This window comes from Anomaloglossus baeobatrachus, chromosome 10, assembly GCF_048569485.1.
Source record: "Anomaloglossus baeobatrachus isolate aAnoBae1 chromosome 10, aAnoBae1.hap1, whole genome shotgun sequence".
Classification (NCBI taxonomy): Eukaryota; Metazoa; Chordata; class Amphibia; order Anura; family Aromobatidae; genus Anomaloglossus; species Anomaloglossus baeobatrachus.
In genome coordinates this window covers 146360355-146380524 of record NC_134362.1, presented here as the reverse complement: position 1 = coordinate 146380524, position 20170 = coordinate 146360355, and the positions used below count along the sequence as shown (strand labels likewise).

General features: G+C 43.4%; 1 protein-coding gene across 3 annotated transcripts in view; it reads right to left on the bottom strand.

Moving 5' to 3' along the window:
* TPPP3 (tubulin polymerization promoting protein family member 3) overlaps positions 1-18578 on the bottom strand; it is a 44663-nt gene extending 26085 nt beyond the window's left edge. Inside the window, exons 1-2 of one of the 3 annotated variants that reach the window (XM_075325722.1) lie at positions 18496-18578; positions 18319-18368 (exon numbers count right to left, since the gene is read on the bottom strand). Coding sequence is in view for 1 of the 3 variants with exons in the window: in XM_075325720.1 (XP_075181835.1) it covers positions 17795-17817 (23 nt within the window). In the remaining 2 variants the exon portion in view is untranslated. Of the gene's footprint in view, positions 1-17794; positions 18028-18318 lie in introns of those variants that run through there. The other 2 variants (XM_075325721.1, XM_075325720.1) reach the window with 2 other exon arrangements.
* Between the last annotated feature and the right edge of the window lie 1592 nt (positions 18579-20170).

Genomic DNA, 20170 nt, shown 5'->3' with positions numbered 1-20170 from the left:
CCCTGACTGAGGTAGGGCCTGCAAAACTTGGTGTGTGAAGGACGTATTCCGTCCCTCGCTCAGACTGGGTCCCAGCTTGCACAATATTAACCCAGTGTGACGTCAACGAGATGTAGCGGCCTTGCCCACATGCACTTGTCCACGTGTCTGTGGTTAGGTGGACTTTGGCTGAAACAGCGTTGTTCCGGGCACGTGTGATGTTTTGTGACACGTGGTTAGTTATGCAATGCGGGGACGGCACACAGGGAGAAATAGTGGCGGCTGTGGACCGAGTAACGTGGGACAGCTGCCACCATCAGTTCGCGGAATGCTTCTGTCTCAACCAGCCTAAAAGGCAACATTTCCAGCGCAAGCAGTCGCGAAATGTTAGCATTTAGAACTGTGGCATGTGGGGTGTTGGCAGTGTATTTGCGCCTGCGCTCAAAGGTTTGCTGAATGGATAACTGAACGTTGCGCTGGGACAAGGACGTGCTTGATGATGGTGTTCTTTCTGCGTAGGCAACTGCAGGTGCAGGAGTGGAGGAGGCTTGTTCGCAGGCAGCATGGACAGGGGATTGGCTCGCATGCACAACCAGCGAAGACGTAGCAGTGACATCAGCAAGCACTGCTCCTCGACTCTGTTGTACTTCCCACAAAGTCGGGTGCTTGGCTGACATGTGCCTGATCATGCTGGTGGTGGTCAGGCTGCTAGTTTTGGTACCCCTGCTGATGCTGGCATGGCAGGTGTTGCAAATGGCCTTTTTAGAATCATCTGGAGCCAACTTAAAAAACTGCCAGTGTCAGAGTTCCTGGTTTTCCAGTTTTCTTTTGAAAGAGCTTGCCCTTTGTTAACATGGAGTTTTCTGTTATGTTGCCCTACTTCCTGTCCATCTGTTTAAAAGCCGCCCCTAAAGCTTAGTCCAGTGCCTGAGTATACTGCTTCCTGTGTGCTCCTGCCCTGCTGCTTTTGGTTCCTGATTGTTATTCGGATCCTCTTGGAAAACAACCGACACCGACTCTGGACTTCATCTGGTATCATCTAGCTGTACCTGGACTCCGTTTGCCGTCTTTGGTCGGAACTTCTGCCCGGTTCCTTCCGTTTAATACCACTCTGGACTCACATCACGTACAGACATTTTTCGACTTACCTATTGCCCTTTTGTGTCCCGGCTGCTGCGCATTTAGGGCTTCTGGGGTGATTGCCAGACAGTCCCTGTATAGGGGTTTGCTGTTGGTGGTCTCCCTGGGGGAGTCCGGTGCGCGGTACCGGGAATTCCCTTTCGCTCAGTCCCTGGAAGGTATTTCCTGTATTTATGTTCTACTGTGTTTTTGTTCCGTTTATGTACATATTTGCTGGTTGCATATTATAAATGTCTTGCACCAAGAACTCGTCTCTGGTTGTCATTGCCCTAACGCAATCGAAATCCTCAATACATACAATAGTATTACAGCCAGACTCGGGAAGACCTAACATTTGTACAGGCACCTTGTGTCGTGTTGTTCCGGGGAACAGTTGACTGACGTCTGCCTGGGGCCACCACTCTGCTTCTTACTGCCTGTTGTGATGCTACGCCTCCCTCCCCCTGTGCACTGCTGTCCTCGCTCTGCATATCCTCCTGCCAGGTTGGGTCAGTTACTGGATCATCCACCACGTCGTCTTCCTCTTCCGCACCCTGCTCCTCCTCCTGACTTCCTGACAATTGTGTCTCATCATCGGCCACCCCTTGTTGAGACACGTTGCCAACTTCGTGAGAACGTGGCTGCTCAAATATTTGTGCATCTGTACATACAATCTCGTCATGGCCCACTTCAACAGGAGCTGGCGAGAGGCCAGAATTTGTGAATGGAAACGTGAACGAACAGCTATTCCGAGTGTCCAAGTGTGGGATCAGTAATGTCCGTGGACGTGTACTCGGCCTGGTGGTAGGAAGGAGGATCAGGTTCTGAAATGTGCGGTGCAGTATCACGGCTACTGACACTTGACCGTGTGGAAGACAGAGTGTTTGTGGTGGTGCCAATCTGACTGGAAGCATTATCCGCTATCCAACTAACAACCTGTTGACACTGGTCTTGGTTCAAGAGGGGTGTACTGCTGCGGTCCCCAAGAATTTGGGACAGGACGTGCGAGCGACTAGATGTGGCCCTTTGTTGTGGCGAAATTAGAGCTTGCACACAACCTCGGTGTCTGCCTGCACCACCATCACGTCCACTTCCTTGTTCGTTGACAACGCCCTTGCGCATTTTGCAATGCTGTGCTGATGTGTATTCACTAGACTTGTGTGTTATATCCAAGTTTGTGCAAAACTCACACAAATGCAGCGGAAAGCTGCCACCAACAGGCACACACGTGCGGTTTTTAAATGCAAGCACGGAGGCACTAAGAACCTAACAGGTCTCTATCCAGGGACAACGTAGAGCCTCCCAATGTTTGGCTTCCCTGCCTAAGGGCTATACTATAATACACCCACTTCCTTCCAATGGGCACTTCAGGTTTACAGGCCTTCATGCACGTCTCTATCCAGGGACAACGTGGAGCCTCCCAATGTTTGGCTTCCCTGCCTAAGGGCTATACTATAATACACCCACTTCCTTCCAATGGGCACTTCAGGTTTACAGGCCTTCATGCACGTCTCTATCCAGGGACAACGTGGAGCCTCCCAATGTTTGGCTTCCCTGCCTAAGGGCTATACTATAATACACCCACTTCCTTCCAATGGGCACTTCAGGTTTACAGGCCTTCATGCACGTCTCTATCCAGGGACAACGTGGAGCCTCCCAATGTTTGGCTTCCCTGCCTAAGGGCTATACTATAATACACCCACTTCCTTCCAATGGGCACTTCAGGTTTACAGGCCTTCATGCACGTCTCTATCCAGGGACAACGTGGAGCCTCCCAATGTTTGGCTTCCCTGCCTAAGGGCTATACTATAATACACCCACTTCCTTCCAATGGGCACTTCAGGTTTACAGGCCTTCATGCACGTCTCTATCCAGGGACAACGTGGAGCCTCCCAATGTTTGGCTTCCCTGCCTAAGGGCTATACTATAATACACCCACTTCCTTCCAATGGGCACTTCAGGTTTACAGGCCTTCATGCACGTCTCTATCCAGGGACAACGTGGAGCCTCCCAATGTTTGGCTTCCCTGCCTAAGGGCTATACTATAATACACCCACTTCCTTCCAATGGGCACTTCAGGTTTACAGGCCTTCATGCACGTCTCTATCCAGGGACAACGTGGAGCCTCCCAATGTTTGGCTTCCCTGCCTAAGGGCTATACTATAATACACCCACTTCCTTCCAATGGGCACTTCAGGTTTACAGGCCTTCATGCACGTCTCTATCCAGGGACAACGTGGAGCCTCCCAATGTTTGGCTTCCCTGCCTAAGGGCTATACTATAATACACCCACTTCCTTCCAATGGGCACTTCAGGTTTACAGGCCTTCATGCACGTCTCTATCCAGGGACAACGTGGAGCCTCCCAATGTTTGGCTTCCCTGCCTAAGGGCTATACTATAATACACCCACTTCCTTCCAATGGGCACTTCAGGTTTACAGGCCTTCATGCACGTCTCTATCCAGGGACAACGTGGAGCCTCCCAATGTTTGGCTTCCCTGCCTAAGGGCTATACTATAATACACCCACTTCCTTCCAATGGGCACTTCAGGTTTACAGGCCCTCATGCACGTCTGTATGCAGGGGCATTGGTGAACCTCACAATTTAGGACTGCCCTGGCTAAGGAAAATACTACAAAGACTCACTTCCTCAAAATGGGCACATTAGACTCAAGAGGCCTTCATGTACGTCTCTTCTCAGGGACATCGGAGTGCCACACAATGTTTTCACGTAAAATCTTTCATGTATTGATCTCAAAAAGTAACATACACCAGCTCTATCTCACTATTGGGTATGTGCCCTTAACATTTCCGCCATGAAAAATCATTTTGGGGTCATTTTGGAAGGTTTTCTGGTGAGTCCGTAAAAATGGCGTAAAACGCGGACAAAATTGTTCACAGCTGTGACTTTTGAGTGATAAATGCTTCAAGGGGTCTTCCCCATGCTGTTGCCATGTCATTTGAGCACTCTTCTGAGACTTTTGTGACATTTTTAGGGTTTCTCCATGCTGCCGGGAGGTCATTTCACAAAAATACTCGGGTCTCCCATAGGATAACATTGGGCTCGTTGCTCGGGCCGAGTACACGAGTATCTTGGGAGGCTCGGCCCGAGCTTCGAGCACCCGAGCTTTTTAGTACTCGCTCATCACTAGTGTTGGAGCCTCATCAAATTGTTAGGATATCAATATTTAGAATGTCTCATCTAAATGTATGCCCTCTATTCCTGGCTTAATATGTGCCAAAAATTTTAACCCACATTTTGGCCCATTTGTTGTACCACATCTTGTTGAATGTTACACCAAACCCTTTATTGTAAAGCCATGCCCCCTTTCTCTTAAAGACATTTCCCCTTGTTGGATTTAAAAACCTCTGAAAAGACATACCCTCTGATTCATCAAAACTGGTCTTGATGAGGAGATGGGGTAGAGTACAAGGTGCTTGATTTATTAAGAAACACCCAGTAGGGGACTTGGACCTGCAATTACATGATTGCTTGTACTACATATGGCAATACTACAGGATTGCGCAATATAGTAAAATGCACAGTTTCCTATGAACGTCAGTTACAGGATGGTCTTCATAAGATCACCGACATGGCGAGCATGATGGATTTCAGCAGATTTGCCAGAATTATGGCAATCCATCGCCACCCAGCAACATGTATCATAGGGGGGCGGGGTGGGCTTTGAATTATGTTGGGACATACAGTATATACCAGGATGGGGGACATATATACCAGGTTGGGGAACATAAATACTAGGATGGACCCGGGATGAGGAATATATACACCAGGTTGTGGAACATATACACCAGGATGGGGACATATATACCAAGATGGTTCCAAGATGAAGAACATATATACCAGGATGGGCATGGGCCCAGGTTGAGGAACATTTATACCAGGATGGGCCACATATATACCAGAAGGATGAACATTTATACCAGGATGGGTCCAGGATGGAGGACATAACTACATAATTGAGGGGAGGAGGTGCAACTCATATGTCCTTATTAGATTTAGAATGCTACAACTGTCCATACATCTTAGTAAAACAGAAAGTTTATGGCCAAGGGTCCATACATCTGATTAACATTCGAAGAGGGCCTAGGTCATAATTTTGCACCAGGGCCCATCAGACTCTAGTTAAGCCACTAGTTGTCACTAGGGCAGTCTAGGAGCAGCTCTTTCATAGAAAACACAAGGGCACTTGACCGAGCCAAGTATTCCTGTGTATTGAGGACTGGATGGAGATAGTGGTCAGTCGACAGCTAACTAATTGTGTACGAAGGAAAATAGGGATTTAATGTATTCAATAAATGAGATGCGCTTCATCCTCAATAGCTCGTGTTCAGATGTGGAAGGATTACTTTAGATTTGTGGCACAGATTCTACATGTAAATGCAACGCCATTTACATTAAGTATATGAGGACGGGTTTATGAAACCTCGTCAGTACTGGAAAAAAATCAGCAGAGACATGAGAGCATGCTGTTCATTTTAACCCTAGAACGTGCAACCAGAGAAATCTACCATAGAAAACAAGTAACCTAGCAGGCCTGCGAGGCCCCAGGTATGCGTTCTAGGGTTAAAATTTGCAGTATTCTCATTCTTGCTGATTGATAGTGGAAATTTCAACTTTTGCAATATACAGTCATATGAAAAAGTTTGGGCACCCCTATTAATGTTAACCTTTTTTCTTTATAACAATTTGGGTTTTTGCAACAGCTATTTCAGTTTCATATAGCTAATAACTGATGGACTGAGTAATATTTCTGGATTGAAATGAGGTTTATTGTACTAACAGAAAATGTGCAATCCGCATTTAAACAAAATTTGACCGGTGCAAAAGTATGGGCACCTCAACATAAAAGTGACATTAATATTTTGTAGATCCTCCTTTTGCAAAAAGAACAGCCTCTAGTCGCTTCCTGTAGCTTTTAATGAGTTCCTGGATCCTGGATGAAAGTATATTTGACCATTCCTGTTTACAAAACAATTCCAGTTCAGTTAAGTTTGATGGTCGCCGAGCATGGACAGCCTGCTTCAAATCATCCCACAGATTTTCAATGATATTCAGGTCTGGGGACTGGGATGGCCATTCCAGAACATTGTAATTGTTCCTCTGCATGAATGCCTGAGTAGATTTGGAGCGGTGTTTTGGATCATTGTCTTGCTGAAATATCCATCCCCTGCGTAACTTCAACTTCGTCACTGATTCTTGCACATTATTGTCAAGAATCTGCTGATACTGAGTTGAATGCATGCGACCCTCAACTTTAACAAGAAGTTAATCCCGGTGTCGGCATTGGCCACACAGCCCCAAAGCATGATGGAACCTCCACCAAATTTTACTGTGGGTAGCAAGTGCTTTTCTTGGAATGCCGTGATTTTTTGCCTCCATGCATAACGCCTTTCTGTATGACCAAACAACTCAATCTTTGTAAAAATGTAACTGGCTTGTCCAAATGTGCTTTTGCATACCTCAGGTGACTCTGTTTGTGGCATGCTTGCAGAAACGGCTTCTTTCGCATCACTCTCCCATACAGCTTCTCCTTGTGCAACGTGCGCTGTATTGTTGACCGATGCACATTGACACCATCTGCAGCAAGATGATGCTGCAGGTTTTTTGAGGTGGTCTGTGGATTGTCCTTGACTGTTCTCACCATTCTTCTTCTCTGCCTTTCTGATATTTTTCTTGGCCTGTCACTTTTGGGCTTAACAAGAACTGTACCTGTGTTCTTCCATTTCCTTACTATGTTCCTCACAGTAGAAACTGACAGTTTAAATCTCTGAGACAACTTTTTGTAACCTTCCCCTGAACAACTATGTTGAATAATCTTTGTTTTTAGATTATTTAAGAGTTATTTTGAGGAGCCCATGATGCCACTCTTCATAGGAGATTCAAATAGGAGAACAACTTGCAAGTGGCCACCTTAAATACCTTTTCTCCTGATTGGATACACCTGCCTATGAAGTTCAAAGCTCAATGAGGTTACAAAACCAATTTAGTGCTTTAGTAAATCAGTAAAAAGTAGTTAGGAGTGTTTAAATCAAGAAATTGATAAGGGTGCCCATACTTTTGCACTGGTCAAATTTTGTTTAAATGTGGATTGCACATTTTCTGTTAGTACAATAAACCTAATTTCAATTCAGAAATATTACTCAGTCCATCAGTTATTAGATATATGAAACTGAAATAGCTGTTACAAAAACCCAAATTGTTGTAAAGAAAAAAGGTTAACATTAATAGGGGTGCCCACACTTTTTCATATGACTGTATGGCCTGAAATCCTCATCCACTGCACATGGATGTTACACATAGATTTTTCCTTGGATTTGTTATGAGTTCATGGCAAGATACACCGTGGAGAAATATCCACAACCCCAATTTCTAGACTTATCCTTAGAATCAATTTCCAAAAACTGCCAATTTAGGGTAAGACCACATGGTGCATGTGGATATGCAACTGCAACATGACCCATCCATGATGACCAATTGGCCATCATAGTGGGCAGAGAGCAATCTACACCATGTGGTCTCACCTTGGAGACTGCATTGCACAAAAGATCATTACAGCCGATGAATAAGCTTCATGCTCATTAATCAGCTGAGCCACAACCTGTTTACACTGAAAGATTAAGGCGATATGAGTGTTCTTACGAATAGGTGCTTACGATATCAGTATAAGGCTATGTGCACACAATGCTTTTTTTGCGGCGTTTTTGCGCGTTTTTCGGGTGCGTTTTTGGCCTCAAAACTGCATGACTTTGTTTCCCCAGCAAAGTCTATAAGTTTTAATTTTTGTTGTCCGCACACAACTTTTTTTTTCAGCTGCGTTTTTGAGCTTAAAAAAAAATGGACATGTCAATTCTTTCCTGCATTTTTCTGCGTTTTCCCCCCATGCAATGCATTGGAAAAACGCAGAAAAACGCAGAGATCAAAAACGCAGCAAAATGCAGCCAAAAACGCACCAAATCGTGGTAAAAACGCATGCGTTTTTTGCCACTTTTTTTGCCTCGGGTGCGTTTTTGTGCGTTTTTAGTGGCCAAAACCACACAAAAACGCAGCGGCAAAAAACCGCAGCGTGGGCACATAGCCTATATGCACCTGAACATTTTTCCAAAGGAACAAACTGCCAAAAACAATTGTATGTTGCTTGGTATATTCTTTCTTTTTTTGCTTTATTTGGAAAAATTGATTTTGATTCATTCATAAGTAGAAATCATTTGCTGTTCATTATCTGCTTTGCACTTTGCCTTATCTTCTTGACCAGATTTCTCATGTTATTGTAAGTTGCCTCCTACAATATATTATTCCGGAGCCTATACAAGCTAGATCTGTCTTGGGTAATAGTGGCTAATATGGGGAAGGTATTGGAGGTAACCAATGGAATATTTTTTTTTTTAAGAAAACTAACACTTTGGTGTCACCTATTGGAGGTAACTGTCCCGTAAGTCAATGTCCGACCTTCTAATGAGCTTACAACATGACTAGGAATGTTGGCCAAGCCAGACCCAAAGTTCAGGCACCTGTTTTGGGATACTTAATCTTATTTCCTACAAAAAATGAATATGTGGACGGGATGTATTGAAATACTATATGAGTAGATTGTTTCTGGTTAAGGGCTATACTTCATATCCAAGCATCACATCTGGACTAAACAGTAGTATAAATTTATCACCTTACTTAACCCACATCAGTCTCTAATCTCTGGCTGCAGGAGTGTATGTAGAGTAACCGATTGGGTCCCACAGTGACCTAAAGAACAGTAAGTTACAGATATGTCATCCATATGGTTGTCCTTGAAATCCCTTTTAATATGAACCCATTCTAGTGGTTACGAGTCCAGTAAATGGTGATACTCTCATACATTAATGATATCACTCACTGATAAGACTGCCCACAGGACTCCTAAGACCAAAATGAGAAGAAATAAAAATTAATGAATTACAAATTATGATAAATCTTCTTACAAAACCTTACGTCAATCTGATCAGCATCTCCTGTCCTATAACATGCTCCCACAGATCAGACAGACTATGTTTAATGAGCCAATTTCCCTTTAAAATCCATAATTAAAGACCTCTATAGATTGCATCAGTGTTTGAGGTACGCGTGACATCCGTACATGTGACACTTTTTTCACATATACCACACGTGCTCATTATAACCTATGGTGATCGTCACATGTCCGTGTTTCCGGTATGCTTAGCATCATTTGTTTTTCTCGGTCACCAGACGTACCCATTATAACTTATGATGATCTTCACATGTCAGTGTTTTCACATGAACCAAGTGTCCATGTGTACCACACAGTGACATGTCCGTTTTTTTCGGCAGCGCGTATGACAATGGCCAATATGGGTCAATGTAAACACATATAGCACACTGTGTGCCATCTGTGTGCTGTACATTTTTAGCATTCAAAGTATAGCTTGTAATTTAATTTTCTATATACTGGAAAAGCATGGATGGCACACAGATCAAACGTGGATGACACGCAGATGACACACGGATGACACACAGATGGCATACAGATGATTCATGGATGGCATGTGGATGGCACACAGATGACACAAGGTTGGCACATAGATGACACATGGATGGCACACGGATGGCACACGGATAACACACAGATGGCACATGAATGACACATAGATGATTCATGGAAGGCACGTGGATGGCACACGGATGACACGTGGATGACACATGGATGGCACATGGATGACACACACATGGCAAATGGAAGACACACAGATGACTCACAGATGACCCAGATGACACATTGATGGCACACGGGTGACACATGGATGACACACAAATGGAACACAAATAGCACATGGATGGCACATGGATGACACCCGGTTAGGACACGGATGACACACGGATGACACACAGATGACACATGGATGGCATGCGGATGGCACATGAATGGCACACGGATGACACATGGATGGCACACGGATGATACACAGATGACACATGGATGGCACACGGATGGAACATGGATGGCATGTTTTTAAAAAATTACACATGGATAGGTGATGAAAATAAACACGGATGGTCAAAACGTACATTTTTATGTGGACATGTGAAGGGGGCCTTCAGCTGACACCCCAAATCTAGAGTAATGCAAGTATCGGCTGCACATGTTGACCTGTTATTACCGTATTATTATTGTGAAACCTAAAAAGGTCATCAGCCATTTGTACCTACTGCCTTTGTCCCCTTTTACAAAATTCTAGTAACCTGACGTAGGGCCTATTCTCTTTTTTTCCCCTATGGTGTGGAAATATATTTTCTACCAGCACTAGTCACTTCCCTTACTAACAGCTTCAGTGACAAACAGCTGCAGCCAATGAAGCAAGTATTTGATTCCCTTGTGGTATTCTAGTCCCCCTTATGATACACCGAAACACTTGTCATAAGTGTGAAAATGTTTTCATAGAAGTAGGGGATCAGTTACTACTCACTTGCATCACAGGCAGATCATCGTATCCTACATAATAAATCCGTGCTGTGAGGTGATACTCTATTTTACAATGAGCAATTAAACTGAAAGACTATACACCCGTGCCGGGCTGACTTTGTCATTTCCCGTAATGCGGGTGAAGTGGGAGCATTGTGATTCGACACCCTGGGTGGCAAAATCACAGAATTAGGGGTACTTTGCACACTACGACATCGCAGGTGCGATGTCGGTGGGGTCAAATCGAAAGTGACGCACATCTGGCGTCGCTGTTGATATCGTAGCGTGTAAAGCATTTTTGATACGATTAACGAGCACAAAAGCGTCGTAATCATATCATCGGTGTAGCGTCGGACATTCCCATGATTTGGGAAAGACCGATGTTACAATGTTGTTCCTCGTTCCTGCGGCAGCACACATCACTGTGTGTGAAGCCGCAGGAGCGAGGAACATCTCCTACCTGCGTCCCGGCCGGCTATGTGGAAGGAAGGAGGTGGGCGGGATGTTTACGTCCCGCTCATCTCTGCCCCTCCACTTCTATTGGCTGCCTGCCGTGTGACGTCGCTATGACGCCGCACGACCCGCCTCCCTTAGGAAGGAGGCGGTTCACCGGCCACAGCGACGTCGCAGGGCAGGTAAGTGCATGTGAAGCTGCCGTAGCGATAATGTTCGCTACGGCAGCTATCACCATGATATCGCAGCTGCGACGGGGACGGGGACTATCGCGCTCGGCATCGCAGCATCGGCTTGCGATGTCGTAGTGTGCAAAGGACCCCTTAAACTTTACTGTTCACCCTTTCAAGTTATGATGAATCTTAGCTAGAAATCTTGGCTTTTGGCTCTGAATTACAAGGAAAGCTCTTTGGTAAGACACCCAACAAGGATGTCCAAAAGTGTTTTCCAAGACATGGCAACCACAAATCCCACCACTTTTGCGGTAAATGATAGGTCATTCAAATTGCTTGGATAGAGAATAGTGATGGGCGAATAGTGAAATATTCGAGTTCGGATTATGCGTATCGTATACCAAGTACTATTCCGGTCTTCATCACAAATAATGAACCTAATGCAAGTCAATGGGCAGTCTGAGAACTTTTCTGGGGAATCTGCGAGAAAAATACTCAAGTTCCTCATTGACTTGCATTAGGTTCATTATTCGTGATGAATATTGGAATAGTACTTGGTACACGGTATGCATAATCCGAACATGAATATGTCACTATTTGCCCATCTGTAATAGAGAATGCCCAAAATTAAAATTTATATGACTTACCCCATCACTGACCACAAGCATCAAACCCACAATCATTCCAAAATCTCCGCACAAGTGAACGTCTGAGCTCATTCAGGCATAGTTTTTCACAATGATACATTATGTTCTATGGGTCTACACATCAGTATTTTTTCCTGACCAATGGAAAATGGAGACAAATTCAACTTTTAGTCTTATTTGCTGACCAAAATCGCCCACGCAAGTACATTGGTCAGTGAATCAAATTGGGCAACATGTGGATCGGTGCACTGTCCGAATTTCACTGTTTGCTGAGGCTAGCGCCACACATCCGTGCCGCCGGCACGTGTTTGTCATTTTTTACACGTACCGGTGGCACGGAGACACGTACAGCAATGCTACCCTATGGTAGCAGGCACACACACGTAAAACCACACGGAACGTGTGTCCGTGTGCGTTTGTACGTGTGTGCGATTTTCAAAGCGCTGACATGTCAGTGTTTTCTCCCGCAGCACGGGTGTCACACGGCCCGCACCCGTACCACACGGGTGTAGTGTGGATGCGGTCCCGTGTGACACGCGCCGGAGAAAACACACATGTCAGTGAAAAAAAAACAAAACATTAACTCACCTTCTCCAGCCCTCCTGTCTCTGCCGCTGCTGCCTCTTGCTGCCGACTGCCGCTCATTATTCTCATTGAATATTCACTTCACTGCCTGGCAGCAGCAGCAGCGGGGAGACGGGAGGGCTGGAGACCGAGGATCAGCACCACGGACAGCAGCGCGGACATCAGGAAGGACCAGGTGAGTATAATAATTACTGGTTCTACGTGTGCTATCGCGGATAGCACACGTAGAACACACATGGCCCGCACGTACCAGAGACACGTACTTACCTGCACGCAACACGCAGGGAAAATACGTGTCTCTCGGCACGTGCGTGAATTTCACGTGAGTGTGGCAGAAGCCTAAGAGAAAGTTCAATTATTTTTTTTTCATACAAAAAAAGGGATCAAGACACCAATGGTAAAAACAGATTCATGGATCAAAGACTGGTGAAAAATCAATTAAAAAATTGGTGTGCTTTTTTCCTCAGACCTCAGTCAGATGTTATTTTTTACTTGCATATTAAAAACAACGCACCAACTCTTATCAAAGAACAAATGTCTCCAACGCACCACTTCAACTGTTTGTGCAACTTGGTGCAGGCCTCCAAACGCTGCAGAGCAAATCCGTATTGTAGTATCTAAGGCACCAAAACTCCTTCCTCAAACTGAAAAATCTATATTGATCCCAATGTAGATGAGGGGATAAAAACCAGCGACGTTTCGGCCAAGGCAGGGATTTTATCAAGCTATAAGATAGGTGTACACATTTTTATGGCTTGATAAAGGCCCTGCGTTGGCCAAAACGTTGCTGTCTTTTTTCGTGTGCTGTCTGTGATTTTATGGGTGATGTTGATCCATAACTAGGCTTCTATGATTATTTTTTTTCACTTGCACATGGTTTGCAAAAATACACGGACATGTGAAATGTACCACAGGGAAAAACGGATGTCTGAATGAGGCCTTAAAGTAGTCAAAATGTCTACCACCAGCCTCTGCCATTTGGTTATGATTAAGGGCGTCAAGCCAGAAACGCGTTAACGTCTTCTGTGCACTGTCTGTTTTGCACTAATAAATTACCGTTAGCACTCAGCTGGATTACTTTTCGTTTCACAGAGAGGCTTCCTTATTGTCCTGTATGGCAAGTTTATTTGTTCTGTCGGTCTTGGCATAGAAGAAAAGGCCGGCCAAAACCATGGGAACCCGGCCTAACCCATGTATACCATGAGATGACAATTCTAGTTTTTTCTCACCAGTGATCATAGTGCCGGATGTGTGTGATCACTCCCTGTATTAGAGGAGATGCACACAGTGCTGAATAGCCTGTAATTGCCATGTTTTTGTACAATGCAGGTTTTTCTATGATGATCTGAGACCTACAGATATTTCTCAGCAAGCAGTTACCAGTTAACCCAGCATTCTGCTTAATTGGTTGGTGTTTTTATCTCCGGATTCACCACCCTTCTCTGTATCCCTGTGGGCCCTGCAGGCAGATCATGTCACTGCTATTCCTCATCCCGCAGATCACCATGACAACAGTCTGTAATGGAGTAAGCAGAGTGTAACAGAAAGCACTGGGTGGGAGGCTGAGGGCTGGTTCTCACAGTGATTGGATCAAAATTGTGTAATTCCCTCTATGTTCTTATTAAGAGTCAATAATTAATTTAAGTGCATGAATGTCATGGGTGACAACAACAAGTCCTCACTGAAATACCGGCCTACATTCCCTACGAGAATGTCCCACAGAGCAGAGACAGGGTCTCTAGAGACAAAGACGGAGACGACAGATGTTCTTGTATAATATAAAAAAATCCCTCCGGACTACTTTGGTTTCTCTTCCCTGAGATCCTCAGTTTGGTGTTTTATACTACTATGGATTTGTATTTTATTCATGTTATGTCAGCCATGTTTCTAGGGTGTGGTCAGACACGAACAGAATTACTTCACAACATCATAGACGTGATATAGTTATATCAACGCATGTCTGATACATTAACTATGTGTTATTTTTTTTAGGTTTCCATTCTCTTGTTTGGGGACATAGTATATGGACTGCCTACATCCGGGGTCTCCAACCAGTGGCTCGTGAGCCATATGTGGCTTGCGGACCCGTGATGTGGGGCTCGTCTTCCAGCTTGGTGCATAAGTACCAGGACTAGAAAACAGCTGTGAAGAGCAGGTCTCCAGATGGTGACTTTTTTGAGGAGCAACACATAGAAGAGCAGATCTGAATGGGGGTAAGGAAGGAGCCCCAAAATCTTGGTATACTGCCTTGGTGGATGTGATTTCTGGGGAAAAGCTTTGGCTGGCATTATATCTGTAATGAGAGCTCTGGGTGTCACTACTGTGAGGGTGACAGTAGTTTGGTGTGGCTTGCGACCCTCTTTCAGAGATGAATGTGGCTTGCGACCCTCTTTTAGAGATGAACGTGGCTCGCAAACCCTCTTTCAGAGATGAACATGGCTTGCAACCCTCTTTCAGAGATGAATGCGGCTCACAACTTTTTTTCAGAGATGAATGTCGGTCGCGACCCTTTTTCAGAGATGAATATGGCTCGTGGCTCTTTTTCAGAGATGAATGTGGCTCACGACCCTCTTTCAGAGATGAATATGGCTCATGATCCTCTTTCAGAGATGAATGTGGCTCGCAACCCTCTTTCAGTGATTAATGTGGCTAGCAACCCTCTTTCAGATATGAACATAGCTCGCGACCCTCTTTAGAGATAAACATGGCTTGCGACCCTCTTTCAGAGATGAATTTGGCTCACGACTCTTTTTCAGAGATGAATGTGGCTCGCGACCCTCTTTTCAGAGATGAGTACGGCTCGCGGCTCTTTTTCACTGACAAATGTGGCTTGCAACTCTTTTTCAGAGATGTATGTGGCTTGCAATCCTCTTTCAGAGATGCATGTGGCTCGCAACGCTTTTTTAGAGATGCATGTGGCTCGTAAGCCTCTTCAGAGATGAATGTGGCTTGCAAGTCTCTTTTAGAGATTAATGTAACTCACGACCCTCTTTCAGAGATGAATGTGGCTCGCAACCCTCTTTCAGAGATGAATGTTTCTCACAACCCTCTTTCAGAGATAAATGTGGCTCGCAACCCTTTTTAAGAGGTGAACGTGGCTCGCAACCCTCTTTCAAAGCTGAATGTGGCTCTCAAGATCAGAAAGGTTGTGGACCCCTGGTCTACAGAGAGCCAGTCTAATCACTAGAGTATCACAGGAGTTTTGATGAGTCTTTTGCTGAGTTTTTAGAGCAGAAACTCAACAGACAATCTCCAATTTCCTTCTTAAAAACATGGAGTTTCTGCTCAGTTTTCTCTTCAAATACTGCAAAAAGACTCAGTGTGAACATACCTTAAGAGAGTTTTTCTCCAAAAACTGATGAGGAAACTCAGTGTGACCATACTCTTTGCCAAGCTTTATGGTATTTGCACATTTTTTTCAGACGGGTCTGCTTTGTAACCCGCCTAAAAATGCAAAAAAAAAAGTTTTCGGGCGTCTTTTATCTGTTTCAGTTTCCAAGAACGCCAAGCAGTTAAAAGAAATGTAGACGCCTTATACTGTTCAAGATGTCAATGGGAAGGCTACAAAAACGTCTGCAATAAAGCTGGGACATCTTTTTGAACATTATATCCGCGGTTCTTGAAAAATTGCTAGCGGTGTCTGCATTGTTGAATGGTGTGAAAATAATGTCCGGGGAATGGCAGTTAAAACAACGCCCCAAAAATACTAAAACATTTGTTGGAAGCCAAAAACATAAAGATTAAAGTTCTCAGGAAACTACCAAAAAACGCTTGCAGGATGTTCTGCTTGTAGGAAGGGGATACAATCTTAATCTCCTAGTATAGTCTAGCCTCCAGGGCCCCCTTACACTGATTTTCAGAACTTTGTTGTGTTTTGTACCTTTAACTGGCAAGACGTCATTCAACTGAAATAGTGTCTGATTACATTTAGGGAGTGATTTTAGGTTATGCAGAATTATACTGTCCCTCTAGAGCGGGACGACGCCTGGGAAGGTCTGATCCAGATGCGATGCTACCTGCTGTCATACATGGTGCCCGTCATAACGGAGCTTCTGCTCACACTCGTAGGAATGCCGATGGAGCAGAACTGAGTATGTCATTTGGCGCCATCTACCTTACTATAATGATGACATTTGTGCAGAACATACACACATTTGCTGTAGTAGAATATAGCTTTCTAGTATACTTTACTTTGTTAGATTGTTTGTACACAGTTACATTGTAACTAGATGTGCCAAAATAATCTTATATTTAGTGTATACACAATATTCTAAAGTAATAAATATGTAATATGCAACACATATCAATCTATCCATCCATCTATCTATTATTTATTTCTACCTACCTCTATCTATCCCATCATCTATTTGTCTATCTATCTATCTATTATTTATCTCTCCCTCTATCTATCTAATCCTCTATCTATCCCATCATCTATTTGTCTATCTACCTATCTATCTATCTATCTATCTATCTATCTATCCCTCTATCTATTATTTATCTCTCTATCTAATCCGCTATCTCTCCCATCATCTATAATTTATCTATCCTATTATCTATCTATCTAATCTTCTATTTATCTATCTATCTTTTTTTCTATCCTTCTATCTATCCCATTATCTATCTATTTATCTATCTATCTATCTATCTATTTATCTATCTATCCATTTATCCCTCTATCTATCTATCTATCTATCTATCTATCTATCTATCTATCTATCTATCTATCCCTCTATCCCTCTATCTATCTATCTATCTATCTATCTATCTATCTATCTATCTATCTATCTATCTATCTATCTATCTATCCCTCTATCCCTCTATCCCTCTATCCCTCTATCTATCTATCTATCTATCTATCCTTCTATCTATCTATCTATCTATCTATCCCTCTATCCCTCTATCCCTCTATCCCTCTATCATCTATCTATCTATCTATCTATCTATCTATCTATCTATCTATCTATCCCTCTATCCCTCTATCCCTCTATCTATCTATCCATCTATCCCTCTATCCCTCTATCCCTCTATCGATCTATCTATCTATCTATCTATCTATCTATCTATCTATCTATCTATCTATCTATCCCTCTATCCATCTATCCATCTATCTATCTATCTATCTATCTATCTATCTGTCTATCTGTCTGTCTGTCTGTCTGTCTGTCTGTCTATCTGTCTATCTTATATCACCACAGTTGCTACATCATATCCATTTACGCTATATCTATATTACATAGTAAATATTGTGGCTTTAGGCATGCAGAATATAAGAAAATCACTGGATACAGCACGTAATGTGTTATTTAACCCTCTACCGCCTAATATTTGCACATCATGATAAGTTGAAGCAATTTGTCAGCCTTACCTGCAATAAACCACAGGTCCCATAAATCACAGATCCACCCAAGCCCTGTTCATCTGCACACACAGACAGGTGATGTGACTGATAACCCGATGACCGCACATAGCATCATGCACGTTCCCATTTACCGAAAACCCTACAAACTGCACCAGTCCATGTAAAATGATCCAAATTGTAAGAAAAGCCCAGAAGCTAATGAGTGAGCGGCCTCTTCCCTGCTCCATGCACAGATGTAATGCACAGTAGCTCAGTCCCCCTCAGAGGGGAGAGCCTGTTTATAGGACACCATGCCATGACTATATCCAGCCGAATACGCTGCAGCATTACAACCAGGAATGGAGAGAAGGGTTATTGCATGTGTGATGATCTATATTTTGCATTGCATTTTTTTATTATTTTTACAATGCACCTGCAAGGAAGGGTCAAGTAACAGAAAAAGGGGAAAATGAATTCTGTTTAGGGTAAATAAGTGAAAAAGGGATTTATTCTGGGATGAGAGGGGTTGTGTAGAGTTCTCCTGTTCTTACCTCCTGATTCCCTGTGTTCTGCTATGGACGCCTCCTCTCCCCGCCTGGCCCTGTAGAATGAAATGCAGCTTTAAAGACTGTAGGGCTATTATCTTGTGTTTATTCCTGTATCCATAGAGACATCCTGTAAAACATCAAGGGAGTGTAATATAAATATAAGTGACCAAGGTCATTTACAGGCGTAAGAGATGTGCCCTCCTTGCTTGGAGCAGACAAGATTTGACTTGGTTGAGATCCTCAGAGTCACCAGATGGGGTCTGAGCCAGAGGGAGTGTCTGAGCCCAACAAAGGCACATAGTCCGGGGCGTTCATTCATTGCCTGGCTAGTAGATTCCTCACCGGGCTACTAGGAGCAGCTGGCTGCTATTCATTTTACCATATGATAACATTAAGCATACATTTGATTTGATACATTGTGTTGATTTTTATTTACTGCACACTTTTTTTTAGCATTTTTTTTAAATTTTGGTGCAAATGTTATCCATTTTTTCCCTGTGTTGTTACAAAGAACACACTCAAAAAAATGCAATTCTTACTTAATGGCATTTATTTCCTGGTGGGATTTGCATCTCAGAAGCTTTGCACTATGAAAAAAAACCCGAGAGAGCAAAAAAAAAAAAGTGCTACATAATAATCCTCTGTAATGTATAAATAATATAAATGGACAGAGTAATAAAATTATTTCGAAATACTCCAGAAAGGAAATAGACCACACTCGTCCACTGTGCCGAAAATCCTCTTTTATTCAAATATGTGCAGGGTAAAAGGCAGGAGAGGAACTAGGTGCAGGCTCCTCACAAGGGACGACGGCCGTTTCACGTTTGATTGCGCTTCGACGTTTGATTACGCTTCGACGTTTGATTACGCGTCGAAGCATAATGAAACCCGAAACGGCCGTCGTCCCTTGTGAGGAGCCTGCACTTAGTTCCTCTCCTGCCTTTTACCCTGCACGTATTTGAATAAAAGAGGGTTTTCGGCACAGTGGACGAGTGCGGTCTATTTCCTTTCTGGAGAATTTGGATTTGATTCTTCTATTGGGACGAGAACCCCGCTGCCGGAGAATATCATGCATTGGAGCTAGACTCCCAGCAAATGTGCGGTACCGCAAGGTAATACCTAATGGTCCGGGACTTTTTCTTTATTTGGATAAAATCATTTCATCTAATGCCACTATAATGCATTCATAACTATCAAAAAACCCTTAATAAGAACCCGCAGAGATTCAAATAAAAGGGAATAGTGACAAATTCATGATATAAAACAAATTTTATTAAATCTTTAAACCATTAAAAACATCATGTGCATAAATATAAGGAATGGACTGGATCAAGTTCCCAAATGTTAGCGGTGGATAAACAGGTTATAAGGTGCCTAGTGCAATGACCATATTATAATAAATAGTTATATATAACAAAGTGCTTAGTGCTGTGACTATATTAGATAGCCATATATAACTAGATGTTTATATTAGTAAGAAAGTATTCCCAAGCTTATATCATGCAAAATAGATGAAAACGGATCTAATATGAAACAATAGTATGGGGGCACTATACCTTAAAAATGGTCAAAGATCCCGTTTACCGCTATACCCCGACGCGCGTTTCAAGCGACGTCTTCTTCAGCTGGCGCTCAGACTATAAATATATATATATATATATATATAGAGAGAGAGAGAATATAAATGGATAGTCTGAAAATGCACCAAATTTTTCATAGGAGCTGAAATGTATTGCAGGACAGAGAGTCATTACTCCCCTGCACTGCAATACATGCCACTGGCCAATCAGAGGCTAGCAGCTGATGCCATCTGGCTCAGGATGGGGTACATATATACCTGGATGGGTCCAGGATG